Source organism: Mchenga conophoros, linkage group LG14, assembly GCF_057382185.1.
Source record: "Mchenga conophoros isolate Kocher_MC1m ecotype Shallow Benthic linkage group LG14, M_conophoros_male_GT1.1, whole genome shotgun sequence".
Taxonomy (NCBI): Eukaryota; Metazoa; Chordata; class Actinopteri; order Cichliformes; family Cichlidae; genus Mchenga; species Mchenga conophoros.
This window is the reverse complement of record NC_140539.1, coordinates 13,629,977-13,656,110: the sequence shown is the minus strand read 5'-3', so window position 1 is coordinate 13,656,110 and position 26,134 is coordinate 13,629,977. Positions and strand designations below refer to the sequence as shown.

At 41.4% G+C, this 26,134-nt stretch overlaps 1 protein-coding gene across 5 annotated transcripts in view; it reads right to left on the bottom strand.

The window, feature by feature from the left end:
• sphkap (SPHK1 interactor, AKAP domain containing) overlaps positions 1 to 26,134 on the bottom strand; it is a 128,290-nt gene that overhangs the window by 10,096 nt on the left and 92,060 nt on the right. For 3 of the 5 annotated variants that reach the window (XM_085245391.1, XM_085245394.1, XM_085245395.1), the window contains exons 4-8: positions 18,267 to 18,369; positions 16,954 to 17,064; positions 1,980 to 2,039; positions 1,438 to 1,578; positions 205 to 457 (exon numbers count right to left, since the gene is read on the bottom strand). In XM_085245391.1, the coding sequence (XP_085101517.1) occupies positions 205 to 457; positions 1,438 to 1,578; positions 1,980 to 2,039; positions 16,954 to 17,064; positions 18,267 to 18,369 (668 nt within the window). Of the gene's footprint in view, positions 1 to 204; positions 458 to 1,437; positions 1,579 to 1,979; positions 2,040 to 16,953; positions 17,065 to 18,266; positions 18,370 to 20,724; positions 20,987 to 25,345; positions 25,441 to 26,134 lie in introns of those variants that run through there. The other 2 variants (XM_085245390.1, XM_085245393.1) reach the window with 2 other exon arrangements.

Below are 26,134 nucleotides of genomic sequence, written 5' to 3'. Positions count from 1 at the left end.
AGAGAGAATGACAAACGTCTACACTGATTAGGAAGCAGCGCCACCGGTTTCCAAAATGTCACATCAACAGTAGAATATTATCCCGATTTGCCCTCCACTGACTCTGTGTCAAATTAAAATTTCCCTTAGAGAAAATACATTTCTGAGTGCAACAACAATAATTATAATCTTTACCCAGCTGAAAACAAACCCTGCTGTACTCACCATTTCTGAAGCCGTCGTCCTCGCTGTCATCTCCCAAGTGTTCTGAGGCCGTCAGGAAGTCTTCCTCTATGGACGAGATAGAGCGATTGGTGTCATCATCGAGGCGCTGTCCAGCCGCTTTGCCCTGCTGACACTGTCGCTCTTTTCCCCACTGCAGGCCGATCAGGAACTTGTTGATCTCAAAGATGATGCTACCAGGCTGGCTCTTTCCTGAACACTGAAGCAGGCACACACCTGTGCATCTCTGCCCACCCTGAACGAAGCACGGACAACTTTCATGTACACTCACACATACTCAATATATAATGTGTCCAAAGGTCTTAAAGTATTAAAAAACCCACTACAGACAACACATAGGTAAGCACAGTTAACACAGTCACAAACTTTACTATAAATCTCTTAAAACATTATACAGCTCTATTGCCTGTTTTTCTTCCATATATTTGATATACTATTAATTGCTTCGGACCTGCTAATGAAAGTTTAATAGGCTGTGTAGGCTCCTATAGGGCTGTTTATTGATTCTCACAGCAGTTTTAAACATTTATTTATTGGATGAGCTTCAAAAAAGCAACCGCAACAGGGGATTTTTTATTTAATGACAAATACACCAACAGAAAGGCTTATTAGTTAGCTACGTGTCTGTATGTAATTTTTATTGCCGTTTAAAAATTCAGAGTATGGAATTAAAAAGCGACTTTTTGCTCGGTACCTGCAGGTGTGTTTTCTTTACACGCACCTGCTGAACAAAGTCATATTTGCGGTAGCGTCTGGATGAATTAAGTGTGAACGCATCCTTTGCATCGAAAAAGTTCAAACCAAATGTCTTTTTATCAGACTTTTTTTTTATGGAAATGTTTTACTCTTGATGTTTGCTGCTTTGTATTCAGACATACTTTGAATCCAGTTGTCTGTTACCGGCCCAGTTTTCACATGACTATATTTGGAACACACGCATCGCTTTTTTTGCACAAAAATAAAAGTCAAACCTGAAGTTGGTGTTTGCCAAGATAGCAGTGTGCCTCAAAAGATGAGGACATGCTTTTACTAGACTAAAAATGGAAGAATTGCTCCATAAAACGAATGGACTCCCTCATGTGGGGTCTTTTTCCCAGCACAAAAGGTTCACATCTAATCGCACAGCGCTGCTGTACGGGAACAGCTTGTGCTCTTGGCCAGTCAATCCAAAGGCTGGAAATACGTGTAACGAATAGAAAACCACTACAAACTTACCTGAGCTGAGGGGTGTGGGTGCGCTTGGCAAGCTTCTGTGGCTTCTAATCCACCCAGCAGTAGGATCTCATTTTCTTTCGGCTGGTGGACGGTCAGTAACTCAACAAGCTTTGGCAGATCTGGAGACACAGATGCCAATTTCTGCAAGACACAATCCAAGCACAGAGACAATACTAGATGATAACAACAAAGCGTTTAGTCAAGTCACTTCAAAGCTGAACATAATGTGCTCTCTGCGGTTCCAAGTCAGAGACACATAATTATAAAATTCTTCCTGTGAGAAGACTTGAACCATGTGGAATGATCATTGATCGCCCACCACCGCCAGCTGCAAAAGACTGCAAAATCTGCATATTTTCTACACAAATCATCCCTCTAATTCTGGGTAATGATCTTGAATCCATGGCAACTGAGCCAATGTATGTATCGTATGTGAAATACAAGGACCAGAGTTCCTGAGAGATGAAAAGTGGGAAGGAAGGAGGGGGGGGGGAAGGGGTGCAAGGAGAGAACAAATGAGGGTGGAGGAGAAATCTGCTCACCTTGACGCTTTTGTCATCACGACAGTCAGTTTTCTGTGGGTCCAGATTTACAAAACAGACCTGAGAGTGAAGAAAAAGAGGGCGTCAGGATGACGGGATTTTACAGTAATTTTGAAGTTTCTGCACTGCCTGTCCATCAGCTACACTACAGAAGCCGTCTGTTCAGGCCACCACATTGTCATATTGACAGAGGCCTTTCTAAGGAGATGTTCTTGTCTCAGAGGGGCTGGTAGGAGCAGGTGTAAACCAGAAATGATTTTCTTTCCCCATGTCTCCTCTTTTGCTTTTCCTCTTCAGCTGTCTCCACGCTTTCACAGCGTGCCTGTCATAGTCCCCGTCTTTCATTCCCTGCCGGTCTCGCGTTCCCTCGGCTCTGACTGCAGGTTTAATGTGATGGAGTTCTCATGTCAGTACTGGGACCCTGGGACTGTCCAATAGCTGCTGTTTGATTCTGCAGCATACAACCTCTGCTCTAAGTTGGCGCAGCCAAGTTTGTCCTGTGTGGCTAAATGAATACAGCTCAGCTGCAACAGCATTGGAAGGGGAGTGCAGTTCACCTTGAGTAGCACCCCTACTCAATATGAATGTGCAGGGTGCTTCGAAGTGCCTTGGGCAGAGCGATATGTTTGCAATGCAATCACGATTTCATAATTTAAGAGAAGGAAATTATAGATACTCAGAGAGTATTACATATCTGTCATTGTTAATGGAAAGTATGAAAACATTCAGGATTAGCAAGGTAAAATTAGAACCAGTAGTTTTCAGTTATTGGCCTGATGTGATTGGCTGTTCCGTTTCTGTTTAACAGATGGGCATATATGAGAGCATTACTGTAATAACTATAATACAAAGGCAATTTCAGAGAAATACAATGAAGGAAATTCAAGAGGAGGGTGACCCCGCGCTTGATCGACAAAAGCCACTAGAAGAAAAAGGTGTGTAATAGTCTGGGAGGTCACAAAGGAATCCAGGGAAGCAACTTGTTGACTCCTGCTCTGTATGTACTCCTTGCAGCCCTGCATGGAGAACATGCTGCTCTCCTGACAGAATCGTCCAGCCTGTCTGCAGTTTGCATTTAAAGGTCATGGTGGCAAGCCAGAGGGTTGTTAAAGAATGTCTTGTGTATGGATGTGACAAAAAAAATAAATAAAAAAAAAAATCCTCCAAACAGTTTATGTTTGGAGAAGGGGAAACCCGGTTATGTCCGTGCCATGCGTTGGGCTGACTGAGCTACATCTTGGTCAGGGCTGCTCGCCACGATGGATGGAACAATGAATTCTGAATCGTAGCAGCAAACTCCAAATGAAAATGTCAGGATATGAATTGAAGCAATAGAGAAAGTGGGTCATGCGGCAAACAGCCACCCTGAGGATGCGAGTGGTTTTATAGAAGATAGATAAGGGGCATAAAGTTAACGTTTTGTAACGTGACCGTAATCAAACAGAAATTACATAAAAGGACCTGAGGGAAGCAGTTCGAGTGAGGAAATCTACCAACATCCTAGAGCTGAAGCTGTACAGTGAGCTGTTTTATACAGAGAACAAGCCAAAAACTCCAACAAAGGACTGATCCACAGTTACTGGACATATTCAGTTGCACCTATTGTTGGATTATGTTCAGTATTTGGTTCCACCTAAGGTTTGCATATTTTGTGTCCTCACAAATCCCTGTGGGATTGTAGATAACAGAAAAACGAATAACCAAATCTAGTTTGTTTTCATTTAAAAAAAAAAAAAAAAAAAATTGGCTCTTGTTGATTTTTTTAGGATCATGAAAGGTCACAGTGTCTAACATCTAACCATCTGTTGGTTGCTCATTAATTTAGTCATTCTTAGTTACTGTGGTATCTTCTCTTCTCTCAGTGAACTTGGGGGTGGGGGGGAGAGAATACTGCTAGCTCTCCCTTTCACTGCCGCCACCTCCACGTCTGCTCTACCTGCTGATATCTAACCCCATTCTAACCTGCAAAAACAATATAGATTCAAATAACCACATTTTGACGCCCATCACAGTTTGAAATAATTTCCCCTGAACCTCCTGAGGTGTGCCTGGCGTTTGCTGCTAGGCTTTTAAGCAGCAGTTGTGAGACGGCACACATACCTCACGACTTTCATCTTTTCCTCATTTATCTGTGTTTGCTTAAAGAAGATCTAGTCCCAGAAAGCAGTGTCAAAGTATAGAAGCCACAACAGATCCACATGTATTTTTTTGGGTAATTTTGGGGGGAAATAATGTCACATTTTCTAGCTGCAGATGTTAAAGTGAAGCAACAACTGCTGCGATAAATAGGCCAATGTACTCATGAGTTTATATTCCAACATGAGGATTTGCTTCTGCTGTTTTTGCCATCTTTAAAACACAGTCAGGGCTTCTTCATCAAAGAAAATGGTAGAGTTAAAAGAAACAAAAGACTGATAACTTTCAAAGAAAGGGCAGTGACAAAAAACAAAAAACCTGTCTGCAAAGTCAGATGGAAGCAGTCAAAATATCCTTCAGCCAAAAGCATAATGTGACACATTCAGAAAGGCCAATTTCCCCCTCACCTTCAATCTGCTATCTTCCAGTCAAACAATGATTTCTAAACTATGAAGGCTAATAGGATGAAAAATGCTGCTCGAAAACAGATTCAGCCAAACAGAAAAGATGTGAAGTTAATGGCAGCTGACAATGACAGAATCTATGAAAAGTCTCTCCAGTCGCACCCTGATGAGGATGGTGGATTTTTATTTAACTATGGATGGATGGATATTTAGTCATTCATTTATGTTTGTCTGGTGCCCTTCACGGGCCGCATGTGTCACCTATAACATTCTCCTTTGCTGACTCACCATCAAAATATTCAGAGCAATCTACTCAGCGAGGAGTGAAAGCAGTTTGCCGTTTTGCTCGTCTTTTCAGATCAGTTTACAGGGCGTGATGACGACCTTTTCTGTTGTCACAATTGCCGTTAAATGCCAGTGAGATGCACATCAGGCATTAGATTACACACCAGTATAAAAATATTTCCACATGCTGAACCTAATCTGATCCAAAAAGGAGGCTGATAATTGATTTTTTTAACTTCTTTCACTGTGTTTGGTTTTGTGTCTGCAGTTTTTCACTTCCTGTCCACTTGCTCATCACGGGATGAACAGCCGGTTCCGTTCCCTAGCTTATGAATGTCTCAGCAGTATTCGCTTGTGCTGATTATTTGGAAATGTTCCCAGAGAAAGCCACCACGACATCTCCCACCCGTCTACCAACACGTCGCCTGCGCACAACCCACAGGCAGAACAAATCGAGCGATCCAGACCCGTGACCTTGAGAGGGGACTGAAGCAATTTAACACTATCAGACGGCGAGAGTCGAGAGGAGGTTGTTCTACATTTGGGAAAGGAGAGGACCATTCAGCCGTCTCATGGTGACGCAAGCGCAGGGACATGCTCTGATTCTATCAGACATAGTGGACAACACGCAGGTGCATCAGCCCGTCTCTGAAGGACCGACCAGGTGGGTGAGATAAAGAGGACAAAGAAATGGTTTGATGTTAGAACGTGATGAAGAATAATGGGCTCCAGTTTTGAGCAACAGCCAGTAGTAAGAGGTTATTAGCTTTGACTTATATTTTATATCAGTAGTTACATTATGGCTTCATAGTGTAGTGGTTTAGACGGTTGCTTAGAAAGTCAGAAAGGAGATACAAACCTATTTGGGGTTGCATCAGGAACGACGTGTACAAATCTCTTGACTCAAATATGCAGTGAAGCTGATTAACGGATAAAGGTAGCTTATCACTAATTATATTCATTTTCTAAGTGAAGTTCATGGTTAAAGTTCCACTAACTGATGGAGTAACAAACCTTGGACATGCTGACATTTACAATAATCACCTTCGAGGTGGTTTATTGAGCCCGCTGAGCAGCCGCAGAGCATACTAACACTCATTTGGAGTGTCTGACCACCTCATGAGTCTTAGATCAATACTCCCTCTCCGTCTGAGATTTGACTGCTGCTTTCACCAGCTGATTGCTACCTACCTTAAAACAGAATAATTGCTACGATGCCTTCCAGTCAGGTTTTAGACAGAACCACAGCACTGAAACCGCTCTGACCAAAGTGTTTAATGACATATGTCTGAATACAGACAGTGGAAAAATGTCAGTCCTAGTTTTACTGGATCTCAGTGCAGCATTTGATACAGTTGACCACAACATATTACTCAAACGACTGGAGAACTGGACAGGTCTTTCAGGAACTGTACTAAACTGGTTCAAAACATACGTAGAAAACAGGAAATACTTTGTATCAATAGGTAACTTCACATCTGAGCAGACAAGCATCACATGTGGAGTTCCCCAAGGTTCCATCTTGGGACCCCTTCTGTTTAACATCTACATGCTCCCACTGGCACAGATTATAAACAACAACAAAATAAACTATCACAGCTATGCAGATGACACACAAATATATATCACAATGTCACCAGGAGACCGAGGCCCTGTACAGGCTCTTGGTAAATGCATTGAGGAAATCAATGACTGGTTGTGCCACAATTTTCTCCAGCTAAACAAAAACAAAACTGAGGTAATAGTCTTTGGCGCCAAAGAAAAACGATTACAGGTCACCAGAGAACTTCAATCTATACATCTAAAAACCACAAACCAGGCGAGAAATTTGGGTGTAGTGATGGATGCAGACCTAAACTTAGAAAAACACATTAAGACAATAACAAAGTCAGCTTACTATCACCTCAAGAATATATCAAGGATAAAAGATCTGATGTCTCAACAGGACCTGGAAAAACTAGTCCATGCATTCATCTTTAGTAGGCTTGATTACTGTAACAGCATCTTTACAGGTCTACCTAAAAAAAAAATCAGTCAGACAACTACAGCTCATTCAGAACTCTGCTGCTCGAGTCCTCACTAAGACCAAAAAAGTGGACCACATCAGTCCAGCTCTGAGGTCCTTACACTGGCTGCCTGTCCGTCAGAGGATAGACTTTAAAATTCTGATGCTGGCCTATAAAGCTCTGAATGGTTTAGGACCAAAATACATCAATGACCTCCTGACCCAGTATGAACCATCCAGATCCCTCAGGTCATCTGGATCCGGTCTTTTATCAGTTCCCAGAGTCAGAACCAGACACGGAGAAGCTGCATTCAGCTTTTATGCTCCTTATATCTGGAACAAACTCCCAGAAAGCCTCAGATCAGCTGAAACACTCAGTTTATTTAAATCCAGGTTGAAGACTCACCTGTTCTCAGCTGCATTTGAATAAAGCACCAAATCCACACTTTAAGCTTAAATTTCAAAACTTACATTTAACTACTGATTTTATCTACTGTTCTGATTTTATCTGTTTTGATTTTATATACTGTTGTTTGTTTGTTTGTTTGTTAATTAGTTAGTTTATTTGCTTGTTTTATTCAATTTTAAATCATGCTTTTTATTTGTTCTTGTTTCTAATGTCTCTGTAAAGCACTTTGAATCACCTTGTTGTTGAATTGTGCTATACAAATAAACTTGCCTTGCCTTACCAAACTGAACCAGGAGCAACAGTGAAAGCAACGAGAGCGTTCAGAAAAGAAAAAGCCAAAAGGGTTCATTTCTATCAAACAGCTGTTTCACAGAAAGTAACGGTGTGATTTAAGAGTATTGTGAAAATAAATTGTAAATTTTTTTAAGGGTGTGCACGTCTACACGCAGGCTCGTGTTCGTGTCAGAACTCTGGCTAAGACCTGCTGTTGAGCGTCTCCCCACGCGTTCGTGCTTCACTAGGTGCTCAACCCGTGAAAATTTACAGCTGTGCTCGGCTTCAGCCCAGGTGGTCAGTGTGGGAACTCGGGGTGACTCTGACCACCTGTGCTGACAGACCACCAAAACGGTCAGAGATGACCTTTACTAGAGAAGGAAAACAAATTTCAGTTTTACCAGCGAGCTTAGGTGCTAGATGTCCTCGCCATTGTTTTAACAGACTTTAAGGAAAAACAAGTCACATACTGAACTTTGAAGCCAAACATGTGTTAAATTGCACATTTATTTTTGGAATTAACCTTGTGAAATGTTTGATACTGCTTAAACAAGCGGACCATTGGCTATTTTTGGGGGCCTTTTTATGGTGTAGCTGATCAGAGATTACATTTTTCTTTGATTTAACCTTTATACAGGTACATTTCTCATTTACAGAGAATTGTTTGATGAACACTAGCATAACATATCACCCCTCCATTTTGAGCCTATAGGAATGTAGTGTGTGAATGTGCGGAGGATTGCCTGATACAGACAAAATAAATGTTAAACACAGAATACTTGTCAACATGCTGAAATTGTCCACAGGGCAGTTGTACAGTTTTAGCTTCTGTATGATACAGTTAGATTTATAGTGAGTGTCCATCTATGACCCCAACTCTGCAGGCATGCACACATCCTGCACAGGGGTACAATTGTCCTGACTTATTTATGCATAAAATCCTATTTAGCCAAACTGTCAAGCAAGCACATTTCTTTCTTTGTACTAGTGCACGCACACACACACACACACACACACACACACACTTTACAGATAGAGTTTCAAGACAACATTATGTGCACAGACATGGTCAATATAAGAAATCATTACAAACATTCTGCGTCCTTTGTCCATCAAAGCCTCGTTCCTCCAAAGCAGCCCCCCTCTCTACTCCCTACTCTGATCCTCCTACACACAGCTGCTGCTGCTCTTGGTTCTGCTGTCTCCTCTTTCTCTTTTAAGAGTGGCTCTTTTTTTTCCTCGTGCCTTAAAATACATATATCCTGAACAACCCTATTTACGCTTTCTCCTCATCTTTCCCCCCAAAAAACTAACAATAAATTCCACAAACGTGAACTAATTACTGAAATAATACTACATAAATAGTAGTACTTGTCAAACATTTACTTTGGTCTTTTTATGCAGTTGTCCTGCAGGTATATTTTGCATGTCCTTCGTTTCCACTGGTGGTGTAATTAAAAAAAAGAAAAAAAAAAGAAAAAAAAAAGGAAACACATGGACATGGTCCCAAGCTTCCTTTATTTCTTTCTTGTAATGCGTTTTGACTTATCTCGGTAGCTGGCAACTTTAATTATAATCCATTTTAAGTGTAGGTGAATGCAAACTACGTTTTTGAGGGAGGGGGAGGGGGGAGAACATCAAGGCTCAGTGGCTCTGCCATATTAATTTTGCAAGCTACACTGTGCTGGTGTTGAGACCAGACAGGCATGCTGTTCACACAGACTGATGATTATAAACAGCCTGAAATTGTGGTCGTACATTTAAGTACCTGCCTATAAAATGCATAACATCAGCTGTCCACGAGGCCATAAAGGAAAAGAACACATGCTGCACACCGAGACTGGCCAGGCTTAGTCGCTTCCTATTTGATATGCGTGATCAGATATAGCTTTAAAATAAAAAACAAACAACAAAGCAACAACATGTACTATTCTCAAATCCAGACGTGAAAAAGAGGTTAATTTTAAACAGCTGTGCCTTTCTATTGTTGAATCACGCAGTGTTATACGATCACTGCTTGGCAGTGAGCTGCTGAATTTAGCGCCCCAGGCTAAAAGAATGCTACATACAATGTTGTGAAAAAGTATTTGTTCGCTTGCCACTTACATGTTTCAGCACAAACAAGTTTACTTGAGTAATAACTTGAGTAAATATAAAATTCAGTTTTTAAATTATGATTTCATTTATTGAGAGGAAAAAACAAAAACAAACACTGTATGAAAAGGTAGCTGCTAGCTTTCCACACCCAGGCCTGATTACTGCCAGACCTGTTGAATCATGAAATTCTTTAAATAGAACCTGACAAAGTGAATAGACTCAAAAATCTCAAAAGGCATGATCTAAAGAAACAGATGGAAAAACAAAGCTGACATCGATCAGTCTGGAAAAAGTTATCTGGAGGCTTTGGGACTCCACTGAACTACAGTGAGAGCCATTATCCTTAAATGGAGAAAACTTGGAAAGGTGGTGAACTTTCCCAGGAGTGGGCGGTCCACCAAAATTACTCCAGGAGTGCATTGATAATTCATCCAGGAGGTCACAAAAGAAGCCAGAACAACATTACAGAACTGCAGGACTCACGTGTCACAGTTAAGGTCAAAGTCTGTGTTTCAACAATAAAAAAAGGACACTGAGCAAAAATGGCTTCCAACGGAGAGTCCCAATGAGAAAAACAAAGACCCGTCAATGATGATCCTAAGACTGACAAGGCAACCCCTAAAGTATTTGGAACGCCTGAGTCCTGTTACATCTGCTGTAAAACTAACACAGCATTTCATAAACAGATCATCATACCAACAGGCAAACATGGTTCTGGGGTTGCTTTGCTGCTTTAAGACCTGGGCTGTAATTCATGGAACCATGAATTCTGCTCGCTACCAGAAAATGGGGAAACCCTCCAATGTGACTGAATTAAAACCATTGCCAGTTAACACAAAATGTCTTGACTGCAGTTCTTGCTGCCAAGATTGGCAGAACCAGTCATTAGGTTTAGAGGACAAGGGCAGGACAATCCTCTTTTACACAGGGCAGGTAGGTTTGAGTAGCTTTGTCAAAATCTGTTTGATGATCTGAAACATTTAAGTGTGACGCAAAAAAACTAAGAAATCAGAAAGGCGACAAATACAGCTGTCGTCTTCTGATTCTTCTTACTATATATGTCAGTTGGGTTGACAGATGTATACATTCACCAAAGGGTCATATTTTTCAGTAAATACAGGTGGAAACATGTCAGTAGGATCTTTTAAGTGATCTCAAACCTTAAAGGACTGAGGTGAAAATGACTAAGAGTAGGTTACAGGTCTCTGAAGGCCCCGGGTAGGTGATGCTTCAGTTTTTGAAACGCATACATTCAATTGTGTCTACACATTTGGAGAAGTGCTGAGATGAGCTAACAATACAGTTTATCACAAAGTTTGCAATGCAAAGAATGATTTGGCTTTATCACTGGATGAGAGTGCGTAGGAAGTTAATCAATGCTATTTCTATTTACATCTGTTGTACAGTTACACTCCCATTTCCTCTCTCCAGAAATGTAATCCTATTATCACCAACCCCAAATCCCTTCTGGTACGCAGCCACAGAAACACAGTAGTCATACTAATATTAAATCTGTTAAATAAGACATTACAGTAAATATAAGTGCTTTGAAGCAATTTCATTATTAGCCATCATTTTCATATTTTTTTTCCTCCTCCACTGCTTTTACTATCTCTATTGTCACCTTGCTAGGCTAAGAGAAACGTGTGCGTCCACGTTCAAAATGCATTGTTTTAAATTTGTGAAGTCACTGTGCTAAAGCCAACGCACGATATTAAGCCAGTGCATAAAATTACACACCTCCCAAATGTGTTACTGCACATTAGGCTGGCTTCCAGCTCCAGAGACAGCTACACATCACCTAAACAAGACCCCGTCCAAGCTACACGTTGAACTAAGACTATACGATCAATATTAAATAAACATGCACTAAAAACTAGATTTCCAACACACTATGGATTAAGAATGGTATGTCGCTCTAGTTTATGTGCATTTGAAGGCAGGTGAGCAGATACTTTTGGAAATACAGTGTCTCTCAAAACAATTTGGGAAGAGGGAGGGAAATAAATCTTGGATGCCTCTGCACTGTTGCCCCTGAGCAGACAAATTCATCTTCGCCTCAACTATAAATATTCAGACTTAGTGACACACAATCTAATATAAAGACAAAAAAATAGGAGGACTTTAGACCACAGCTTTGCACCATAAGCAAAAATCTGTCAAAAAAGACAGACAGTCTAAAGAAGAAACTGCGAGAAGTGGTTTAAGTCTTGGATGAAGGAGGTTTTGTTTCCTGCTCCGATCCTGCTTTAAGTCAGCGCTGCTGCCGTGGCCGATGGCATATTTATTCTGTCCCCCCCTTCTCTCTCTGTCAGGAAGGGAAAGGTCAGGACACGACACACTACCCAAGTGAGAAGTGTTTGAGTCTCGTGATGAATAGGTCATTTTCCTACATGGACTGCAGTTCAAAGGGGAAGATGGATGGAGAGAGGAATGGAAAGTGTTCGGCAGAGGCTCTGAAGGCTAACCTAAACTTCTCGTGTCAGTTTGGGAAACATTTCCTGCATGTGAAAAGTGCCGACAATAGTTTAAATATATGGACTTCTGCTCTCTCTAATTCTTCTTTTATTGCTGGAGTTTTATGAACAGCTTAGTTTTAAATCATGTTGGTAAATAAATGCAAGTAGCAGATAGAACAATAGACATTCGCAGAGGTTAAGCAACAATTTGCCTCGCAAATGAGAAAAAAATTAGGTGCTGCATTTCTCTTCAAAACGCTCATCTTGTCAGAGCACTCAGGGGTGTGATGAAATTCAGTGTGACTATCGCAGCAACATGACACTTCTCTGTGACTTCATGCATTAAAACATGAGTGAATGATCAAAGGTGACAACGCGATGCAGCCAGAGGTGGATTATGGAGCGAAACACAGAAAATCCAGAGCTTTTATCTTTTATTTAGCTCACAGTTTTTGGCCTTCCACACTCATTTTAGACTACTCCTGTTCCTAAACACACAAACACTGATGCTTTTCCCCCTTTCCCTCACTCAAGCGATCATTCCTTAGAAAACTTAACCTCATAGACTTGTTGGCCTTTGGATATCAAGGTTTAAACTGTACATATTTGTATATAAAAGTACATTTTCATCCCTGTGCTTCTTTTATGATGGCATTAACTGTAAATTCCAGTTTGACTGATTCTCTGTGCAAGCTGCAGAAAAGCTGAACGGTGAATTGAGAGTCACGAGAGCGATTTGTCATGTTGCAGTCCGAGAGCGTTGCTCCAAGGGGATGGGTCTCATCTGTTTGCAGTCGTATTAACGTTTTCCTCTGATTCATAGAAAACAGTAGAGTAAAGAAAACAAATGGCCATTGTATTATTTATACAAAACCTGAAGATTAAGATGCTAGGGCTTACGTTATATGGAAGAAAAATTAACACTGTCTGCATAAACTCAGGTAGGAGCTTGAGAATAGTCTTCTGCAGAGTCGTCTTTATTTTCATGTTGGCACTGGTCACACACAGCTTTTCATGGAAAGCAAAAAAGTCCCTCCGTCCCTCACATCATTTACAGGCATTTATGCATATATAAGCTTTCTTCACATTTCAATCAGGTTGAGGTTTGGACTTTGACTGGGCCACTGCAGCAACTTGATTCTTGTTTTTCTCCATTTGCTGGTGTTCTTGGATTCATTGTCCTGTTGCACGATCCAGTTATGGCCAGGTTTTAGCTGTCAGAAAGACAGCCTCGCATTTGAATACTTTGCTCTGCAAAGTCTAAGGAGCTTGGAAAGAAATGCATCTGGACTTCCCAGATGCTCCCAGACTCCTCTTTCAAATCATCTGAGAAGAGTGAAAGAAGCCATCTATGTCCACTGCGAATGACCATCTTTGAACAGAGGCCTGTGTCTTATGACACCAACTGTCTGCCATCTATAATCCAGTTTTGAGATCCCTTCCCAGAAGCCTCAGCACCCACTCACAACTTGGGCCATTTGACCTCAGAAAATCACATGATAGGGTGGGGCCAGGTTTCACCTGAAACCTTGGCTGATTGTGACCCACGCCCGTTTTCACACCTTGGCTCGTGTGACTAGGTAGAGGATCATTAGGGGGTCCTCTTGGGACCCACTTGGGTACACTCCCATAGGGCTTAAAATCTGGGACTCTCCACCAATCGCTCTTAGAACTGAAGAAGCTTCTTGGATAAGTTTCCTTGAAGACCTTTCAGCTCTTAAGTCCAGATGCTTTTCTTTCCAACCTCCTTAGACTAAAATGACCTGGATGACTCAGAACCTTAGCAGAGACATATCTGCTGTACAAAGTTCATGGTTGGGTCAGTAATTTTGCGGTATCCAGATCCTTTGGCAGCAAAATATAATCAGCCCTCCACCTTAACAGCTGGTATGAGATGTTTGTGATGATATGCTGTGGTTGGTTTTTGCCAAGCATGGCGCTCTGCATTATGGTCAAACATTTCCACTTTGATCTTGTTTGTCCAATAGACACTGTTCCTGAGGTCTTTAGTTTACATGTGACTTTGCAAACCTAAGCTGTGCTGCCATCTTCTTTTAGGAGAGGAAGAGACTTTCTCCTGGCAACCCTCCCGCACAAGCCGTTCTTGTTCAGTCTTTTTCTAATTGTACTGTCTTGAACTTTAATATTTAACACATTTGGGTTTTTTTACACTTGCTCTGAGCATTACACCGTCTGACCTTAAGGTGAATTTGCTGCGACATCCACCCCTGGATTGTCTTGTGTTGCAGTTTGTGTCTGGATTGATGCTACAGACCAAGAAACTGCCAATCTTTCTGATTTGATAGAGGTGCGCACACTTGCTGATGATTCAAGTGCATCTGATTAGCAGAAAGTGGCTGCCACTTGTCCTTTTAACTCCTATGAAAACTGTATGCATGTACTTATTTTTTCATGGTTGCGCAACCAGTGGATAACAGGTGCATTTTGAGCGATGTACAGATCATCAGCCCTCTATAAATCTATTAAACTTAAAGTAGACATGTTTTCATCTCGTCCTTTTTTCTTTTCCTATGTAATCTTGCAACTCTGTTACTTTGGATTATTTTTATTATTAAACATGCTCAAAGATAATAATAAAAAAAAAAAAAAAAAAAAAAGGGTCAGTGTATGTCTAAGTAATTCCTATAAGGCAAACACTCAAAAACCCCAGTAGATAATAGGATCATCTCAGAGACACAGCTCTGAAACCCTAACCAACTGCTGTTCAAATGTTTTGTTTGTGAAAGACAACCAAACTGAAGCAAGTTGGCTTAAATTGATGGCGACCTTAAACAGCTTTGATGAAAAATGCAGGATCAGTATGTGAAACACAGGAATGTTGGGATCTCGGTGAAATAGAAAACTGACAAAACACAGTTGTTCGAAGCTTGTGCACATCATCTACAAGAATGCCGCTCATGTCGGGTGGTTGCAGGAACATTCAATTCAGCATGCAGCTGCTCACACTTACGAAGTGTGACATGAGTGTGAGAACGGTGCTCTTTGCTAAATTACTGCTATTCCTGTTACCTTGGTAATGATTACCAAGCACTCGAGGCATCTTTTATGGATGGGGGAAAACAATGTGCAAGCACTTTATTGCTTATTAAGTGGTGTATTACTGCCACTTACATTAGCTACATAAAACTGACCATCTTAGCCTGTGACAGAGATAATTATAGAAATTAAAAGTAACTCTTGCTCGTGTATTGATTCAGTAGCGAGGATAAACTGCAGTAAGTTCAATGGCACTGGTTAGCTAAGGCTTGAAAACCCTGTTACTGTTTGTTGTGTTTCACTGCAGACACACCTGTCAAATCCCACTTTAACCCCCAACGCTAACCTCAAAAATGTGCTGTGAACTGAGAGCAACAGAAGTAGCAATAAAACAATAAAAATCCACGGCAGGTCTGTGACACTGCAGTTTAGCATGGCGATAATAAAATAATAATAATAATTATCAGTGATTCTAACATGGTGATGTAGTGCTTATCATGTTAACCATTAAGAACATTTACACCTACAATCTGGATGATTTGGGGAGAATCAGTTTGGGATATTTTCTACGACTGCCCTTCCTCACATCAGAAAATGCACTTCAGGAAATTAAATTCCACTTCAAAAACTACTGGAAATATTCAGTGGACAGAGCATGTTGGACAGTCAATCCCGTAAATATTGGCTTTGTTATTCACAAATCGGTGCAATCCAACATCAACTTTGCACAAGGGAACTGTCTGTTTATGTGATTGTGGGATGCAGTACCATTCAGACAGAAAATGACATTGAATGTGTGCATCATGTATAAAAACATAATGACAACTCGCTGCAGATGACCTGCGTGCTATAAACTGACAGAATCATTAGAACTTGTAGACGTGGAAAGCAAAGCAGCTTTTGGTCCATAGAGCTGGTCCTGCAGTCAATGAGATGAGGCTGCAAGATATGACCGGTGATTTAGAAGTGTTGCTTGGATTCTCCTGGTAAATATGTGTAGATTACATATAAATGGGATTTTTTTTTTTTTTTTAAAGAAAAAGTCAAGAAGGAGGGAGTCAAAAGATAATCTGCAGCTGAAGGTAAGAAATTTAATTTTATCCCGGAGGGGCTTGAATGTAGACTTATTATTAGGCTGTGACAGCGTGAAAGAATATGCCATTCTTATTGAGAAACAGCTGGTGTTATTAGAGAGAACAGATTGTGTACTTCAGCTACTTTCCTTAATGAGTCCCACCTACATTAAAGATTGTGAGACTCCGGGGTAAAGCATTTTATTAAGAGCGTTGATCTAGTTTATGTCACATTTCAACGATGGTGTAAAATTGAACTGATATGCTTGAAGGATCAAACACCGGCCATTCCCGAACAAGAACCAAGTGCCTTTTAGCCCCTGACAGATGCAAATCCTGAATGTAATTCATACTGAATTTACAATTCATAAGACAGAGTGACGCTAAGGAAAATAAAAGGCTTCCACTCAGTGTTTGCACTCTGTTAATTTACAATTTCACAAAGTGAACAAAACAGCAAATTGAAATGACGTGCGAAAAGTGTTCACGCGACAGACGTAACGTCACTGAAAGTGATAAATGATTATCAAAGACCCTGCTCGTTAAAGTGAGCTTTCAAAAGCAGAAAGCAGAATAGAGCTGCAGTTTGTATCTACTCAAAGTTTCTGAGTAGATTATGAGCAAAACCTTTCAGTTAAATAGCAACAAGAAGCTACCACGAGCCTGCTGTAAAATATCTGTTTTTAAAGACACGCTCAGTGGAAGCAGACTGAAGATGGGCCTTCACATCGTTCCTGCCTTAAATTTCAAACCGTTTCCTTTCCATCGCTGAACATAAAGACTGAACACTAGAGCCGATGTGGTCAGACTTTGTTGCCAACGCGTATGCTACTCACCATGGTGCAGCCGCCCTCCATGTCGTCATCCAGCAGGCCCAGTCTGCACAGAGCCTTTTCATTCCTCAGCCAGTACTCCGATGAGTCCAGCACACTGTTACTGCACAGAACCTGAAGCACACAGATGAACTCTACTCAGATGCACCAACGCACACAGCGAATGACACCCACCCCCCCACCACCACACACACACTTTGAGTCACCCATCCACTTTCATCTGCCACTCTGCTTTCCCTTCAGGAGGATGGGATCAATTGACCTTTCTCTAGGACATTTATTTCAGTTTAAGTGTCCGCAGCTAGGCATCAGAAATCTGTCAACTAAGCAGTCACAGATAGTGTCCTCCCTTAGGTGATATTTTCATGAAACCCTAGGATGAAACGTAAAAATCACGCAGCTGGTTATTTATAATGTTCTTCTCCGTAATAATCTAGTGTGTTGTAACTGCTGGCCAAGCTGTTTTAATAACCTCTCAGTTGCAAAAATCAGTGATCCTCTTATGACAGTAATTGGTATTGACCTCATTAAATGCATCTGTGATCTTTCATTTGTAAAAGAAGATTGTTTTGTACTACTCAAGTGCAGCAGATAAAAGGTTAAAATCACATTTTATCCATTAATAGCATTCTTGTGCAATTATTGTGACACGTGACTGCGTTGTTCATTCTCACTATGTATTTTTAGTGACAAACCATGTCCCCCCATGCTTGCACCCTCTGGAACAGGCCATCTGTGCAGGCCTTCAGCCAGGTAAAAGTGACGCAGGGTCAGCTGATCTCACCGAGAGCGATAATATCGAAGGCTGCTGCCACAGGTCAGCGGAGCCAGAGGCCCAATTATAAGATAGATATCACCTTCTGTCTGTACAGGACACTTTGGTGGAAGTCAGTTAAGAACATGAGCAGTAGGCTAATTAGACTCCACCAGCACACATACATAATGTACAGTCAGGCACACACACCCAAAAGATCTACGGTACACACACTTTGAAAGGAAATTCAATCTAAGCCACCACCTCAGCCCACTGATCTGTATTATTTCTCGTCCTGTCTCTGTGGCACTGGGATGTGATAAATCTACTGGGCTGACCCGGGGGGCCTGACTGTTCCTCTTATTACACAACCCCTGAGCGTCACTGGCACCCAGGAGGAGGAAATGAACATTTCTGGCACTGCTAGAAACATATAGACTGATGGAAAGGCAAATATGACAGACAGGTGCACAGAAACATGAGCTGAGAAACAAGCAACCCCCCCCATCCTGTTATATCCAAGATGCTATGACCAAGACAGGTTTTGAACACCCAGTCTTACCTTCTTACAGGCGCTGATGGACGATGGCACTCCGCTCTCTGTGCTGCCTCCCTCCACCTCGATAGACTCTGAGCCTTCAAACATGGCAGACGACTGGAAGTTACTGCAAGGCAAAAGGGCACAGAGTTGACTTTGTCAGAGCGAGTTCTCGTCAAAGACTTCCCTTTTTTAAAAAAAAAATCTGGAATCGGTAAAGAGCGGTTATCTGGGCTTACTGGAGCGGCCCATTGACTGTCACATTTGCTCAAACTGTAAAGCTGGGACACTCATCTGTTGAATTAAGCAAACAGTTATTGTCAGACGGGAGATGCATTTCAATATTCTGCACCGAATACTTCATTCACTTCAGCTCGACCCTTCATAACCCAACGAGACAGGATCAAAGCCATTACCCATGCCTGAGCCCTGATCCTACAGTCAAGAAAATGTAACAGTTTATATCCAACCAAAGTGACATTTCTAATGAATAACTGAAGTTGATTTATTATTTATTTATTGTCTGTGGATGTCAAGACCCTTTTATCGCATCATTTGTTAAGTAAAAAAAAAAAAAGTGGTCTTCTCCCCCAGAATGAGATATACAAATACATTCTGCATAAATGTAAAGCCAAACCTTTGTTGCTTTTAGCAGGAGGCTTTCATGGTATTCACAAGACTCTAAAGTGGTTTCCATTATCTGAAATAAACTAATATCAAACAAGCATGGAGCAATGGCAGTGCACCGTCCAAACATCAGAGCTTCTGTGCCAGATCCAAAAATTTGACTTGGAAAGCAGCAGCAGGAAAGGATCACAACATGTGACCTTTATTTGGAGCGCAGGACAAAATTATTGGACAAACTGTAGTGACGGGCGTACCTGTCAGAGTGCACAACGAGACGAAACACCGCAAACTCCAAAATCTCAGAAAGGCGTCATTATCCTCTATGCATGCTTTCACTGAGATAAGCCAAATCGAAGCTTATCCGGAATGGCATTTATGAGGATCAATTTGGAAAATGAAGAGGCTGGGGGTGCATATTTAAATAGGAACAGCTGTTTTTTTCTATAATCCACATATTTCAAAGCAAATTAAAAGCATTCTGTTTCCAAAGTCCCCCCCCCCCTTCCCGGGGGAATCACACAACTGTATCCGTTTGCAGTTAATGAACATGTCTGATGTAAATAAACTGTCACCAGAAAAATGAGTTTGCTGTGAATGTCCTGAACCACTAGGAAAAAAACAAAATAAGATAAAAAATAATGTACTGGAGATAAGTGGATATGACGTGCTTTAAATAGGCTGCTGTGTCGGCAAGGCGCACATCAAAACACCCATTACACACACACACACACACACACACACACACACACACACACACACAATGATTCTGCGGTGAATTTGTCGGATGCTTGCACAAAACTAGATGGATGCAGGGTGAAAAATGGACGCGGGAAAACGCTTTTAAAGGGAAAGAAACGAAAATGGAAAAACGCCATAAAGCGGTTTGTTGGTGGTTTTCATGCACACGATGAGCGTTTATCACAGAAAACTGAAGACGAGGGGAAATGATTTGTCACGCGCGACCTGCTTTCTAATCTTTGCACCTAACGACCTCTCCATCACGACACGGTGATGACTGACAGTTATGTGCGCTCAAGTGCTCCCGGGCCCGAGGTAACCAACAGGCATCAGCCTGAAGTGAGGACACAATTAACCCCCCGCAATGTCTGGTTTTTAGACACGTCACCCTCCCCGGGTCTGCTGCTGTAATTCACTATGAAAGCTTGTACGATTGAGGATTTCATGCTCAGGGATGAGCGGGCCAGTTTACTGGTCCACAAGCTGGTAACTTTTGACGTTATCTTTGAGATTCCACAACTAAAAATAACCAGCGTGGCAAATTAAGATCTATAGACTGTACGAGCCTTCAATTTCACCTTCGACTACATGAAGCAGAAGACTAAAACTTACCAAGAAGGGGCAAAAAAATAAATAAATTTGGAAACGTGACTGCTGCCACTGTCAGACATTTCTATCAACTAAGCCAGGCTGGGTAAAACATCTTATTAACGGCAGAGCACTGGCAATAGCCAATAGCCTTCTCTGAAAGCAGCTCTGGTGTCACACTGCATGGATTTAGTGCGTTTTTCCCCCTCACAGTAAACAAGCACTCTGCACAGCACTGAAATCCCCACGTTGTACACCTGGAGCCTATACAACAAATTACACGCCGCACTGGCACATGTTGTAGGTAGACTTAAACTACCTAAAACACCATATCCGAAAATATCACATTAAAATTCTGTGCGAAGCCCCCCTAAAAACCATTAAAGTTCCACTCGAGTGAAAGAAAAACACCACAAAGTCTGAACAACATGCTCTCAAATCAGTTGCTGCACAGACAGATTTCGTTTTGGAATATGTGGTCGTCGATGTGTTATTTTTCTTTAAAGCTACTATAATTAAGACGTCTTACCTCGGCGTCTTCAGAAGGCACTTTGCGCCTGCCATTGTATTAAAAGAAAAAGAAAACAGCCAAACTGTCCTCAGACGACGTGTTTATTTCCTCTGCGGGGGCAGGATGACAAGAAGAGGTACAGTGGAGCGCTTTGACGCGTAATTGTCCCCTGGACACTCTCCGGTCCAGATGCGCATCCCTGATCGAGGAGTGAAGGAATCCCACACCGTTTCAGCGTGACTGGATGGGGACTGTGACGAGCCCCCCCTCCCCCCGTGGAATCAGCAGCAGAATGAGCAGCAGCAGCGCTTGCCTGTCCGCTCTGCGCGTCTGTGCCGTGTGGAAGCGCAGGAGCCCGTGGATCAAACGTAACGAGGTGCACGACGCAGGCAAGGGCATTTGACACGGATAGAGCGCGCGCGCGTCCATGCACGAGCACATCGAGCTTGTTAAACTTAAAGCGTGTAATTGTTTTGTCTGCTTTTGATTACTGGCAGTAATTATTTTTGACACTTGCGAGCATCCCAGCCAACAGCAGGCACAATTTTTTGACTTATTATCCCGAAATGTCAAAATGGCGAGCCAGGTGCCCAGACAGTTTACACATTCAGCAGGCAAGGGGCAACAAGCATTCCCCTGAGAGCTCTGGTTCATGTTAAATGAAAAATTCAGCACTTTTAGCTTTATCTCAGCCCAGCCTGTAATTTACAGTACAAACCCCAGAGAGAAGCAGTCTCCTTTTAACCGGATGCTTCACTTTGTGGCTGTTTGTTACTGTGCAGGTAGTGTGTCATTTGACAGAGCTTGTTTATTGGAAGACAGCTGCCAGTGCATCTGGGAATTATGCTGATGAGCACCAGGAGAGTGAACCAAAATAGTAGCCTAAAGCTGCTGGCAGCAAATCCAAAACAGTGGAAAATGTTAAATGAATCTGCAGAGCCGAAAGAAACTGCAGAGCTGGCTATAATTCTTAGAGGGCTTGTCATTAGGAGCACTTTAAACAGGCGTTTGATCCTTTACACATTTCAAAAAGGTTGTAGCTTTAAGCCTGTTATGACACACGGGGCAGAATCTATACCACAAACACACACATCACATGGTAGTTGCCAACTGAGAGAACTATTGAATACATATATATCTGTATCTGACATCAACTAATGTTCCACCCTTTGATCCAAGGAGGTCACCAAAAGCCAGACTAGGGAGTGAAAGAACCATGACCTTCAGTTCTGTTATTGCAGTGAGAATAATGTTGCTGGAAAGGAGAGAAAAAGTGAAGAAAGTGGTGGATATGAAAGATCTGAGACAGCAGGTGTCCTGATGAGATGCAAAGGAGTGACAAGTTCCAGAAAAACCCAGCATTAAGAGTTTCAGTAAGGTTCTGGGCCACTGGGTGCCGTCATAAATGCTTAAATCTACCTTGACACCAATTCTGCAAGTCTTTCGAACTGGAAGGAAGGAACACCACACTTCCAAAGGATTCCCTCATCCAGTTTTTTTTTTCTTTTTTTTCTGGCTTCCTCACAGCTCTCATGTGTGTTGAAACATAATGACTTTTACTAGTCAGCAAACCACACTGTTACCATTCATGCTCTTTAGGTGGGTAGCACCATCATCCCGGAAGAAAACATCGAGATAGAAATGTTTCATCGTAGGGTAAAGGTGATCACTCACAACTATTTTGCATTGATTTGCAAGTGATCCTGATCTCTGAAGGGGCAAACCCAGCAAAATGCTCCCTTAGAGTAGATCTCATCACCGTAAGGTCAAGGGTTGGTCCTTTAATTTGACACTATACCATGTGTTTGTCTGCGTGTTAGAGCAAGAGAGGAGGAGAAAAGACGATTCTGTTGTAGATTTGTATGGTGACTAAAGAGTTGGGCTCCTTCACTCTGCTCAAAGGAGCATTTTTACCAAAGGGAATGCTCAAAGAAAATACATCTTATGCTGTTATCAGCATCCCGCAATTAGTCTGCGTCTCTACCCTTTGCTTTCATTCAGCTCTAACAATATCAAAGCCTAATTTCTGTAGTAGCAGTCTTGGCCATGCAGCATACAGAAAATAAGAAAAAACCCACATGATAAAGTATTCAGTGTTTCAAATGAAGTTTTCCCATCCATACTTTTCTGCATTCAAAATTAATGAAGACATATAGATAGTGCCTATAAACTTGTCTTGCTCAGCCAGCTTCCATCCAAAGCTTCTTCCACATTCTGATATAAATAGCAACAGTCCTGCATTAGCCAGCACTTCTCACCAACTGTTAATGCCCTCCCTGGTTATGTACGGTACCAGCTAATTTCATGCTTCTCTTCTGTTGAAAAGCAGTTTGTCCTCCCTGAATCTTTTCAAATAAACAAACAATTCTGCAAAGAGACAGGCAAAGCAAAACACATAAGGGAAACCCATGCAGCTCACAGGTCAACAGAATAACTGCAAATAATGTAAATTAAAAAAAACAAACAAATCCCATCATCAGTCGGGCTTTAGAGTTTCATTATTCTGTGTGTAGTAAAACAAAGCATGCAGAAAAATTTCATGCATTTCCAGTGCAGCTCTGTGTTATCAAGTATGGAGGATAGTGTCGAAGAGTATCTTGGTTTTCAGCAGAACAGAAACTCCCACGTCATCTAAGACTTTGCTGTTGGGCGGTGTGCATGAGTGACCTTAAAAGGTGACCCACATAGAATATCACTACACTACTCCCCGCCATCACCTGCACTTTCTAAATATAGATTTAATATCAGATTTAAGAAGAAAGAAGCATTCTGGTGTCACAGCAAAGCATGCGATTTTTATGAAATGCTGCGTTTACTGTCATGTAGATTAGAACTTTTCTGTCTGCCGTCTTTGATGGCAGGTTTTAAGCCTCAGCTTAGAGTGTCTAATATTGTGTTCTCAATAGGTGTAGTAGAACCATAGAACACCTCGGAATTGTGCATGACACCTAAAATAATTTAATAAGAGTTAGATCATTTAGAAACTATAAGTTTGGCAAACAACGCGTTAGATTCAATAGTTCTGTTTTAGTAAATGAACTGGTTCTTAGATTAGCTTTTTTCATACTCTAAGCACTTAAAGTGCTTTATGCAACATGTATCATTCACCCATTCATACTCCGATCAATGCACTGGAGGGCTACTTGGGTATCACTTGCCCAAGGATACTTATGCATCCAAACTGGAGACTGGAGCAGGCAGGGATCAACCCTCCAACCTCCTGATTAGCAGATGACCTGTACTACTTCCCTAGCTACAACCACCACTACTTGCCCATCTCACCCAGAATAAGTTCAATGCAGCGACTTTGACTACGAATGTGAAAATAAGCCTCCACAATAATAAAAAGACCAGTCAGCACTGCAATTCAACGACACCACACACTGCAGCCACTAAAATCATCATACTGTTGAATCCAGACTCGCTAACACACATGCAAGCAAACACGCGCACACACTCTCTCCTCGTGAAGACTTCTTCCTTCTCAGGACTTCCTTTAATATCCAAAAACTTTCTCCATCCCTTCAATGCACCAGTGGGCCTTGTGTGCTGCGATGTGAAGGGTCGGAACTTTTCTTCAGAGCTCTCTTTTCTCATTCTGCGCACACCATCTTTGATCATATTTTGTTAGAACTACTGACTGCAACATAAATAGCTTTGTGAAGAGCTTGCCTAAACATGTGCACCATTTGTACAATTCAATCACACCGCTCCTTGTGATCCCGGACTTTTTGCTCCATCTTAAAGAGTAACCACTGTGAGAAAGTATGAACACTTATCTCTAGAAGTGGTTGGACAGCACATCATACACACTGGCTCATCTGAGCTTACCCAGGCCTTTTGCTTGAGATTTTCTTCATCTCTCTAAAACTAACACAACAGTAGTAGGTGATCAAAGGGCAGTAAATCTTTCTATAGTCAAGGGTGTAATTCTGAGATTCGTTGAACCCTGTTTAGAAGTATAAACCTTGTTTTGGCAGAGGCAGCAGCATCTAACAGTTACACAACTGAATTTAAGACAGTTGCAACGAAACTGAAAACATCGAATCTTCACAAATGCTTTTGTTATCTTTTCCATTGTTTAAGCACTGCTTCCAGCCAAGAGTGATGCCATAAATCCCCTATAGCTGCAGAAAAAGCTAACATTGTTATCTTTTTACAAAAAAAAAAAACAGCTGAACATGAGAGGGTTTTGGACCAATTTTGTGTTCTCCATTCTTTAAGCACCGGTTTGAGCACCGTTTAAGCACCGGCACCGTTTCAAAAGTACCGGTTTGGCACCGGCATCGGATAAAACCTAAACGATACCCATCCCTAATAATTATTATTAAATTTAACACCAAATAGATCAGTGCTGTTAGTTTGGCCTTAATTGGGAGAGACTGTGATGGCTGCAGTTACAGCCACACATATTGGGTAATATCTATCAAACATCTCAGTGCTACTTACACATAACACTACACTTAGATTTATCTTTCTTTAAATATAGTATTTAATTTACAGAGTAAGAAAGGGTTGGTTTCGGTTTAGATTTAATTTACTTATACAATCATATTATACTGTATTCTAAAATAAGTACGGACATTTTAGTTTACACAGTTGGGCGTATGATTTAATCTTTCTTTGTTTTCGGAGTTACCTCAGTGGCAGCTGCTCCAGGTCCTTTGGTTGATGAGCTAAGAAGTGGGAAAAAGGGCGGAGCAAGCCTATATGGAGACCTGCTAATTGGGTCATACCACAACTCTGGATCATGGGGGGAATGTAATTTGTTATGTTAGTTTCAGTCCGGTTTTTGTGTGTTCTACCCCTTTTTTTACGACTTTGTGGACTAATCAGCTACTATTTAAATTTCCCCTTTAGATACATCAGTTTGTTAGAGTTAGTAGTAGTAGTATTGTTTTGTGCTAGCTTTTAACTAGAGTTTGGTTGCTTTGACCTCCTTTATGGGCCCAAGGTTGAGATTTTTTTGTATAATTTAACCAAGTTTGTATTTGGGTGAAATAAAAAACCTTTTTTTGGACTGTAACCTGTGCCTGACCTTCTTTTATTGCTTGGACTATCACAAAAAAACTTAAATTACATAACTTCTACTGGAATCATATTTCATAGAGTTTATTGTAATATTTAAAATTAGTTAACTTAGTTGTCCTAGCTTGTCCAGTTGTGTTTGCTGTCAGGTGATCGAACCTGAAGTCAGAGTTGGGGCAGTTGTCTTGTTAGCATAGCTAGCTGGATCGAGGAATGTCGAAACTAGCAGATGTAGCGTTAACCAGTGACTGTAAAACCATATTTTAAATAGTTATTGGGATTAATATATCAGAACCAGCCAGCTTAGCATTGTCACTGAAATCAACCTGTTGTCATTTTATAGCATACCAGTAAAGGAGAGATTTGTAGCTAACTGTAGCAATACCTTTTTCCAGTTAAC